At 42.2% G+C, this 10,370-nt stretch overlaps 1 protein-coding gene across 1 annotated transcript; it reads left to right on the forward strand.

The window, feature by feature from the left end:
* The first annotated feature begins 4,375 nt into the window (after positions 1 to 4,375).
* On the forward strand, positions 4,376 to 9,882 carry ftr83 (finTRIM family, member 83). The gene is made up of 7 exons (XM_034889884.1): positions 4,376 to 5,020; positions 6,024 to 6,119; positions 6,307 to 6,540; positions 7,172 to 7,331; positions 7,471 to 7,527; positions 8,122 to 8,208; positions 9,108 to 9,882. The coding sequence occupies exons 1-7, from the start codon at positions 4,445 to 4,447 to the stop codon at positions 9,632 to 9,634; spliced, it is 1,737 nt and encodes a 578-aa protein (XP_034745775.1). The 5' UTR covers positions 4,376 to 4,444; the 3' UTR covers positions 9,635 to 9,882.
* Positions 9,883 to 10,370: the final 488 nt, after the last annotated feature.

Below are 10,370 nucleotides of genomic sequence, written 5' to 3' on the forward strand. Positions count from 1 at the left end.
AAAGAGGGAGAGTAGGCGGGAGACAGGAGAGAGAGAGAGAGTGAGAAAGAGAGAGAGAACAGCGTGAAAGAGAGAGAGAACAGAGGGGAAAAAGCGAATGAATGAAATGTAAATAGCCCACCGCGACAACTAATGTGCCAGAAAAAGCATCCGTTTTCTTTACCTCACAGTTTCCTTTATTCTTAATTTTCTCATGTGGCTCATCTGCGGGTGAATTGTGTGCACGCTTCTCTGCAGCTGTATTTCCACCTATTGTTGTCAGACAGAATCGCCATTGTCTCAAACCGGTTGTAGTCCGACAAACACAAATGCAGCCTTAAGTACTGTACTGTAGGAATTTCAGGGACCACCCAATGAACAAACAGACACTCTGTACTCATGCAGAGGTTCAAACACCGGGGATGTTGTTGCTCCTTCTATCACCCAAACGTGTTAACTGGTTAACTTGCTGTGGGGAGTTTATGCTAGAGCTGCACATGTTCAGAGCTGTAGTATTCACACTGTCCCGTCAGACCAGTCTGGGTACCTTTACAAGTCCTTTTGTAACTGTACATGTGTAAATGTTTATGCAAGAAAATATTGAGACACCAAACGGAAACACACACGCACGAGTCCTGCCAGGCCCAGGTGTGTTGTTGCAGTGGATGTTTTACATATTTGTGCGTCCTCACAGGTTAGGCATTTTTGAATTCCTAAAAATATCTCTCTCATAGTGTGGCAAGGGGAAAAACTTCACAGGAGACCCTGACTCACGCTCTGTATCAAGCATCTGCTGACATCATAGCCTCTCATTAGCATTTCAATTAGCCCTCGTCTACTCCAACAATAATACTGCTCCATTCTCAGTATTTTTCTCAGTCCTTTGTTCAACATTAGACTCCCTACTGTGAAAGAGCTTTTGCCTGAAATAAAAGGTTTTTATGGTCTACTTAGAATCCTCTGCCTAGTGCAGAATCATATAGAAAAAAATTATTCATGTTACTGTAAGGTTGTAAAAGGTATTGGCTACACCTTCAATTCATATCTTGCATTACTTCATACACCGGGCAGTTTCACCTCTCCGTATTTGGTCCGGTTTCTGATAAGCCAGTTTCTTTTAACTTCCTGCAGAGTAAAGAGAGCGCTCTGTGCTTACAAATTAACTACCTGTTAGTGGTGAGCACCGCTGCCAGTGGACACAACTTCAATAAATAGACAAGCAAAGGCTACAAAGACACAGGTCCAAAGATGTGTGTTGCTTTCACAAAGTTCTGCAAATGTTTATGACACAAGACACTTTAATCAGAATAAATTAGCTGTAAAGTCCTTGATAGGTCCCAGTGATCCCCTAGTCATCTGTAGCTCAGTCCAAATTTAGGTAAAAAGGTCAACCTGCACGACAACCCAAATGGATATTTCATTAGAGGAAACAAGCACTTCACTGAGCGTGAGCAATAAAAACAGGAAGAAACTATGTTAAAATGTGTTCTGGATAAACAGTGGACACATTGGTTGATGCTGGACGAAACACAAAGGGGAGTAGTACTAAACAGACACAGACAAACTGGAATGGAAAGGCAGCACACCATTACTAAGCATCACTGTTGTCACGACAACCTCAGCCAGGGGATGAGCAAAAACCGGCACTGTGAGGTGTCTGTCAGAGTTGCATTTCAAAGAAAATCTGGACTAATCCCGAAATAGTGTTCCCGTATTTTTAAAGTGTCATGATAATAACATGCATGATAAGCAGTTAAAGTCAGTCAGCCGAGCTAACACTTCAAAACAAGACTCTTCTCTTAGAAACAAGTTCCTAGAAAGCAGGTTCGTGTTTTTGCGGTTGGGAGGATAAGTAGTGAGTAAGCTTATATAATATGGTTGATTGAATACTTTCTGTTACTTTTGGATTACCTCAGGCAGTAGCCTATAAACCTACAATGAGAGTGCACAACACATGACCACCCTGGTTTCACTTGAGACCAGGGGGGGTTGTGTAATATAGTGATTTAATGTGTGCACAAGTGAATGGTAAGCATGCTAATAATCCCCATAATATAGGCAGATACAGCACCTATAATAACAATCTGAACATATTAGTGGCATAAACAGCACCTTTAGCCGGCGTCCGTTGACGTGTGTATTTGGCCCTTAGGGTTCCACTGCAGGCCGGTTCCAGAGTTCTTGCTCTATTGTTGACCTTTTTCAAAGATTTTTGTTCACGTTAGTCACTCAGACACTTACCTGTTGGGAAAAATACCAACATTCCCCTTTATGTGTGAGCGAGAGAACAGGTTACTCTTGTCTGAACATTTTCTATATTTTTGTTTTATGAAAGCAAAGTCCGTCTTCTGACTGTAAACAGGATTAAAGGGCCAGCTAGGTTGGTGGAACAAAGTACACACGAGAAAAACATGAAAGACAACAATAAAATATCTAAATTGAACCAAGACCTATTTTAGAGTCCGTTTAGAGGCCTGGTACTGGCTTTAATTTATATTTTAATTTATACTGTTTATTGATCCCCAGTGGGGAAATTACAATTTGCACTCTGTTTGTTAGTAATCACTACACACACAGGCCTGGAACACACACACATGCTCAGGACCTATTCATGCACAAATGGAGAGATGTCACAGTGGGGGGGCTGCCAGTGCTGGACCAGCGCCCTGAGCGGGGTTTGGTGCCTTGCTCCAGAGCACCTTGGCAGTACCCAGGAGGTGAACTGGCACCTCTCCAGCTACCAGTCCTGTTTTATCTGACACCTATTTATATATATTATGTCATTTTGCATATATTAATTACTACATTCCTACTTACATTCAGTCTTATTCATACATATGCTATACTGTCTACACTAATTTATTTATTACATTATTATGCTCCTTTATTCATATTTTATTGTAGCCCTATATATTTTTTGTCTTTTTCTTAGATTCCGGTTTAGGTTTTACTAAGATTTCCATTGCAAAAGACTACTTCTGTTTTTGTTGTGCATTAACAAATGAAGAACTTTGAACTTATTTCATTCACATGCAAAGTACACGCAATAAATATTAAATCTTTACACAAACTATGAGATACAATTTAATAAATCATAACAAATTCATGCATGCAAACTGGTTACTTATTACTTTGTAACTTAAACTATATGTTTTTGTTAACACTGATAGTTTTCAACTTATTATCATCCCTTCATCCAGTTAGTGTTGCAGTGCTTGCACAGAAGAGTATGGCCATGTCATTTGACTTTTTTTAAATGAACTAATATGCTACATTTAGCCTTGCCAGTTAGCAGTCGTTACCGTTGTTGACGGACAACAGACCCCATGATGCCTGGCACTCTGCTCGGGCCCTTGCTGGCTCTCACACAATGGAATCTTTTAAGCCGCTTGCTCGGCCCTCCTGTTATCTGGACTATCAAGTGTAGTTGCATTCCTATCTCCATTTCAACAGCCCTGAAACTGGCTGGGAGGTGTGTTCGCTGTAAGGTGAAATCTGCAGAGGAACGTAGCTCAGAAGAAGAAACATTCTTAGAATTGGTTTTTGAAGAGCACATTTTTCTTCTATGAGATAGTATTAGGGTCGAGTTTATGCCATAGAAATATAGTTCCAGGATTGACTCACTGCAGTCGTCCTGTCAAACCTCAGTAAACAAATGCAAAGTAACAGAGTTGATCATTAACTTGTTACAGGTGAGGTGAAGGTTAGGGAAGTCTCACAGGCTCGAGTAGGCCAAACCAGGTGAAGTGAACAAAGCTTTGGTTGATGGTCTTACTGATGAGACATTGAAGTTGTCCACCAGAAAAGCAGTATTATTATTATTAGTCAAAGAGCAGTAGAAGAAGAAATGTAAAACATAACCTTTCTAGTGTGCGGTCAGTGTGTACTGTGACTGATCGGGTGTCCTCACACGGCCAGAGGGAACACACTGTTTCAGGCAATCCCTCACCAATTAGAAGGTGGTCCGCCTGTAGTTTCTTTACTCTACACTTTCTTAGATTTACTTTTGAATATACTTTTGTTGTTTTTAATCATCTATTCAAGGCATGCAAATACTGCTAACATTATTCAAATCAGCCCTTGTCATCTGTCTGAACCCATTTCCTGCTCCAAAAAGTATAAAACCCTCAAGGCCTATGTTGTTATATTGTTATATTTTATGTGTCTACATGAAATAAAAAAAAAGCATTGAGAAACTACACATTGGCTGCCAACACTCAAGGCCAAACCTATTTTATGATCACAAAGTCCATTCTGTTTTATTACGTTCTTTAACTGATGGAGGCATTCACTGTGTCCTTCTCTTGCCCCGCCCTTGTTTGACTGGTTTCGGCTTAACCAGTTTAGCCGCCCTCTCTGTTTACTCTATATAACGTGAGCCGTAGTACATGTTGAGTCACTTTGCCACTGTGACACTGACACCAGCCACTGACTGCATTCGAGGAAACCGCACTAAACTGTCACCATGTCATCCGACCAGGACAACTGCCACCTGTGTAAGGAATACCTCAGGGATCCCGTGTCCATCCCATGTGGCCACATCTTCTGCTCCGTTTGCCTGAAGACGTACTGGGACCATGCTGACCACACGGGCTCGTACCTGTGCCCACAGTGCAAGGTTACCTACAACAAGAGGCCCACCCCGAGACGTATGGGAAGCTCCCGACTCTCCAGCATTCAACGTAATTCGGAATCCTTTCCGCCTCCGCCTCCGTCCCCTGACTACAACTTTGCAGGGCCCCAGGATGTAGGTTGTGACATCTGCATTGGAAAGAAGCACAAAGCCATCAAGACCTGCCTGATGTGTCTGGCGTCCTACTGCGAGAAGCATCTCAAGCCCCACTACGAGTCAAACACTTTTAAAAGACACAAGCTGGTGGATGAAATCGGCCACCTGGACAGACAGATCTGTCCCCAGCATCAGAAGGGTCTGGAGCTGTTCTGTCGCACCGACCAGATGTGTATCTGTGTGCTGTGTACAGTGAAGGAACACAAAGGTCACGACATGGTGTCTGCTGAGCAGGAGCGAGCAGATGAGCAGGTACGTTTTACTTTACTTAAAGGGATAGTTTGGATACTTTGAAGTAGGGTTGTATGAGGTACTTATCCACAGTCATTGTAGTCAAAGTAGACGGTCGTCAGCAAACCCCTAGCTCGGAGAAGCAGATACAGAAGCAAAGCAAAGTACTGCTGTGGACAGGGGACAGTTCTCCTAGTCTCCCTCTGCGAAAGGTCATCTTCTGCATACTATGGCTCATGAAAGTATTCTCTTGTCGCATTTTGTCGTTGGGTCAGTAAACACTCTTTTTAATTTCTTAATAGTATCGCTGAAAGTCTGACCCAAACAGCTGATCTGTGGCGTAATACAGTGTAAAGTTGCGTTGTGCCAAAGGAAAAAGCTGTCTCAGGGCAAGGTGAAGAGCTGAAAATATTCTAAATTTAGCGTACACATAAACAGATATCGTGTTTGTTAAGTTGGACTTTTTAACTTGGCCAAAATACATTTTTGTTAGTGCCCCGTCAACAGCATTGCTTAGCTTCCGTGTCGGTACTCTGGTCTGGTTCTCCAGTCTGGGGGACTGTAGCTAATACCCTGACTATAGGAAACTACCTGACACAACCCCACTTCAGAAAGTAACGCTGGTTTCAGACAGTAATCAGCTCAGCAACAGGTATACTAGGAATGATAGAATAGCTAGCTCAAAATTATAAATATCACTTGATGTACAAAAAAACATTTATTTGTGAATCATGTGCCCCTTATGATTTATTGCACCAGTGACACAGTTGAAGGTAATGAATGACAGAGCAGCTTACACCAGATGAAACACGCCCCTTGTTGTCGAGCTTCCACTGTCACCTTTGATCTGTGCACTGTTATAATAAAGTCTATCAGAATCAGAATCAGAAATACTTTATTGAGCCCCGAAGGAAAATTCTGTTTAAGTGAAAAGAATATCAATTTGATGATTTTGTCAAGTTGAGTTTCTGATTTGTGGAATTGCTGTGATCACCAACAACAACTTCTATTGTTTTCCCCATAGCAACGGCTGGGCGCCACCCAGGCTGAGATCCAGGAAAAGATTCATGACAGACTCAAGCAGATGGAGGAACTAAAACAAGCAGTGGACTCACTGAAGGTTTGTGCCAATTTCACCTAATACAGATCCAACCAGAACAACCACTATACATTGAATGGAAGTGAAGTTAACTACAGCACGGACAACATTCCCTTGTGTTGTAGTGATGACAGCTTGTGTCAGTGTGCTAGCATTACCAGTGTGACACCCACTTGATTTATGGCCTGCGTCCTTGTTTCCTGTGCAGAACTCAGCCCACACAGCACTGCAGGAATGTGAGAAGATGTTTGCCGACATGATGCGCTCCATTGAGAGGATGCAGCAAGAGATGACCAAGTTGATCTCCTCCAACAAGAAAGCAGCACTCAACAACGCAGAGGGCCACATGGAGCGCCTGAACCACGAGATCGCTGATCTGAGGAGGAGAGACAGCGAGATCACTCAGCTGTCCCGCACCGAGGACCACATCCACTTCATCCAGGTAACTGAGCACTACCACAGAGGCATGAATTACATCCACCACCACCTTCATGATCTGGTAGTGACACAAGACCACCATCCATTCATCAAAATATCATACAATGTATTACATACAGTCCCATTCTTAAAACGGGGAACTCCCCTTCATTGGGTTCACCTGTACAATGTGATGCAATCCAATCTGACAACTCTGCCATGAACTCTACTTTTACTAAATTTATAATCTTTCAGTTTTTGTTGACACTTTCAAAAAGGTATAGATTCTATGTTTATTATTAAGGTTGTAGTGGGGGCTGGCGTTGTGCAGGAGTGCATTATATTGAAAGGTGTTTCCAATAATCTGCCCCTCTCATGTATGTAAATGGGGTGGCCAAAATATTAGAAACACCTCTCAATATCATGCAGTCCAGTTCAACACCACTGCAAACTACAACCTCAATAATAAACATGCAGTTAGATTATTAATATCTCTCTGACAGTGTCAATCATAACTGAACATGATCATCTTAGTAAAGGCAGAGTTTATGGCAGAGCTGTTGCATTGGATCCCAATAGACTGAACGAGTGTACCTCATGAAGTGGCCAGTGAGTCCATTATCGTGACTGCGTTGCTGGTTCTGTGTGTGTCCTAGAGCTACCACATGCTGACAGCCCAGACCGAGGCGGAGGAGCTGCCCACAGTGAGCGTCAACCCCTACTTCACCTTCGGCCCAGTCAACAAGGCCGTCTCGGAGATGAAACAGCACCTGAATGAATTCAGCAATGACGAACTGGTTAAGGTAGCCAAGGCGGGTGAGTTCAAAAACACAGAACATTTAAAAAGTGAATTTAAATATTCAGCTGTATCTTCAAATCTCTGGCGTCACTATGCAAATGTTATCAACACATTACCACTGTTGCCATGTTAACTCGTGACTCTTTGTTTTCGCAGTTAACAAAATGACCTTCTGTCAACTGGATGAATCCAAAAAGAGACAGTCGATAAAAAGTGAGTCAAACATTTAGGAAAAATGATTAGCCTGTTATTGAATGTATGTGGACAACAAAGTCAGTGGTACTAATACAAGCACCAAATTACTTTTAGACAATCCATAAAGCCAGCAGAGCTATGGTAATTAAATAGAAAGTTATGCATCGTTGGACAGGGAACAGTTAGATGGATTTACAACGTCCCTGGTCCTTAATGGGGTCCTGTTTCATGTTATTTATTAGAAGGTAGCCTGAGGTTACTTAGCTGCCACATGGTTAAATGGTTACCTTGATTAGGATGTCAAAGCGCCAGCCAGTTTATTCATTAGCACACTCCTCTTAAATGGAATTTGGCTAAGTTGCAGTTCAGATCAGCTTCTTTGATGTTGGCAGTATTGGGGTTAATATAAGAATATCAACAGCACCCACATTACGTCTGTTCCCTACCAGTCTTTACAGGGATAGCACATGTATTGTGCTGTTATTTTCTGTGTTTAAGAGCATGATGTAATAGGAAGTAGTTTCAGATCAGTAACATAAAAAACTATTCAACGTTGTATAATCCAATATGTCACCATCACTGTTTTAACATTACATGTATTTACTTTCACAGGCGAGGAAGCTGTAACAAGTTCTAGTGTACAAGTCTACAAGTCTGTCCCAGTCCAGGAACCTCAGCACAGGAACGATTTCCTGAAATGTGAGTCTCAGCTTCTCTGATTGGTTTTGTGCATGCAGTGACACAGATCACTGCTCTCCCTGCTCCTTTCCCCGCATGAGGCAAATTAAAAGCTGATGAGGTTCTCTGTCAGACCCTGGGGCTCACCACAAAATCTGGTTTTAGTAACTACTGTATGTCCCACAGTGTTGACAGACACTGGGATTGACTCATTAAAAATATATTAGCTGGCACTTACACAGCTTTGTGATTTTACTTCAGTTTGCAGTGTATGTGCTCCCTCCTTGTTTAATCTGAATGCACAAAAACTAGTCAGGTTCACTAACCAGTCACATTAGAGCCAAAAAAGAAAAAGTCCAAGTAATCATCATTTTTTGTGATATTATAAGAACATTCTGTTTTAAGTAGGTTCCCTGGGGTCAGTTGTTATTAGTATTCACCTAAAAACACTGCGTAGTGTTTCGGGTCAGGAGAAGGGGGACAAAGGTTGTGGGTCAGTTACGTTTAAATATGTACTTTGTTAGAAGGACTTCTGTTTGTGGTCAAACTCACAAACTGTTGATACCTGTGGCTTCCAGATAATAGGCCGAGCAGATCTAGGAAAGGCCACCGCGTGGCCCACCAACTGTGACCTGCAGAGGTGGAGCTAAACAGCAGGCAGGTGACATCCAACCCCGGTTATTATTTTACCTTCTGTGTCCAGTCACAGGGTCTCACACTTAAATCGTATTAGTGATACTACTAATTAAATACGCTCAATATAACATAACTAGAAATCCAAATGACTTGCAGCTGATGCAGGGCAGTGTTTAGGGGGGCTTTAAACTGCTGTGAAACTGAGGCTTTGCCATCTTGGGTTTCCTCATTTACATTTAATCCTGCATCCTCTTGTGACGTAAATGTTCAATTTGTCTCCCTAGATGCTTGCGACCTCACTTTGGACTCAAACACAGCCTACAGACAGCTCTACTTGTCCCGGGGGAACAGGAAAGCTGCACTCAAGAGAGACCCCCAGAATTACGGTGACCACCCTTCTCGGTTCGACTCCCTGCCCCAGGTCCTGTGTAAGGACGCTCTCTCTGGAGGAGCCTACTACTGGGAGGTTGACTGGAGCGGGGAGGGGGCTGCCATCGGAGTCACCTACAAAGGCATCAAGAGGACGGGTTACGGAGACACCTGCCGCATTGGCTACAACCGCAAGTCTTGGAGTCTCTTCTGCTCTGATTCCAGCTACTCAGCCCGCCACAGCAAAGACCAGTTAGAGATCAAAGCCCCCTACTCATCCCGTATAGGGGTGTTCCTCGACCACGCTGGAGGAACCCTCTCTTTCTACGCCGTAGGGGACACCATGTCTCTCATCCACCGCTTCAAAGCCTCCTTTAGCGAGGCTGTCTACCCAGGCTTCTGGGTTTGGTATGAGTCCGCCATCACCATCATCCGTCAGTGATTGACCAACACACCTCCAATGATCAATGTACAACTGGGATTCACTTTTGGTATGGATGAACAGAACAAAAACGGCCAATGATATGTTAGAATTTTATAGTATATATGATTTGTATATATATAATTTTTTAGACAATGTATACTGTGTAATGAGTATCAGGAGAACTGTTCTTGATGACTGTAAATATATTCTGCAAATCAACATGTGTGAAGATCAGGTGAATAAAGTGAAAGCATTTAAATGAATTTGTCAAATAATGAAAGGCTGTACATGATTGAAATATGTCATGTAATCATTTATATAGGTTATGATACACTTACTTAATCAATCAACATTTTTTAACAAAAAAGAACTGTGATATAATTGTTGCATTTTTTTTATTTCAAACTTTGCCCTCACAGGCTAATCTCCTCTCAACGTGCCTGTGGTGCATTACATATGTATCTCGAGATGGATGTTAACTATTCATTCATTTATTCATTCAAACGTTCTCTTATCAGAATGCAATGCTATCCTCTCAAAAATCATGTTGTTTATGCCTTAAGAATATTAAAAATGTATTACCAACATCACCAAATAAGCAAAATAAAAGCGTCTGTAGAGAGACAGTATGAGTCAGTGTTGTCTGTGGAGAGCAGGTGGTTCGGTGGAGGTCTAGACCATAGTTATGCAGATGACACACAAATTTACATAACCTTACCGCCAGGGGACTATAGTCAAATACAAAAACTGACTA

The sequence above is a fragment of the Etheostoma cragini genome, chromosome 13 (assembly GCF_013103735.1).
Source record: "Etheostoma cragini isolate CJK2018 chromosome 13, CSU_Ecrag_1.0, whole genome shotgun sequence".
Taxonomy (NCBI): Eukaryota; Metazoa; Chordata; class Actinopteri; order Perciformes; family Percidae; genus Etheostoma; species Etheostoma cragini.

Coding starts and splice junctions, on each gene's coding strand:
- ftr83 (XM_034889884.1), top strand. CDS start 4,445: ATGTCATCCGACCAGGACAACTGCCACCTGTGTAAGGAATACCTCAGG. Junction 6,120..6,306: donor AAGCAGTGGACTCACTGAAG/GTTTGTGCCAAT, acceptor TTTCCTGTGCAG/AACTCAGCCCACACAGCACT. Junction 7,528..8,121: donor AAAGAGACAGTCGATAAAAA/GTGAGTCAAACA, acceptor TTACTTTCACAG/GCGAGGAAGCTGTAACAAGT.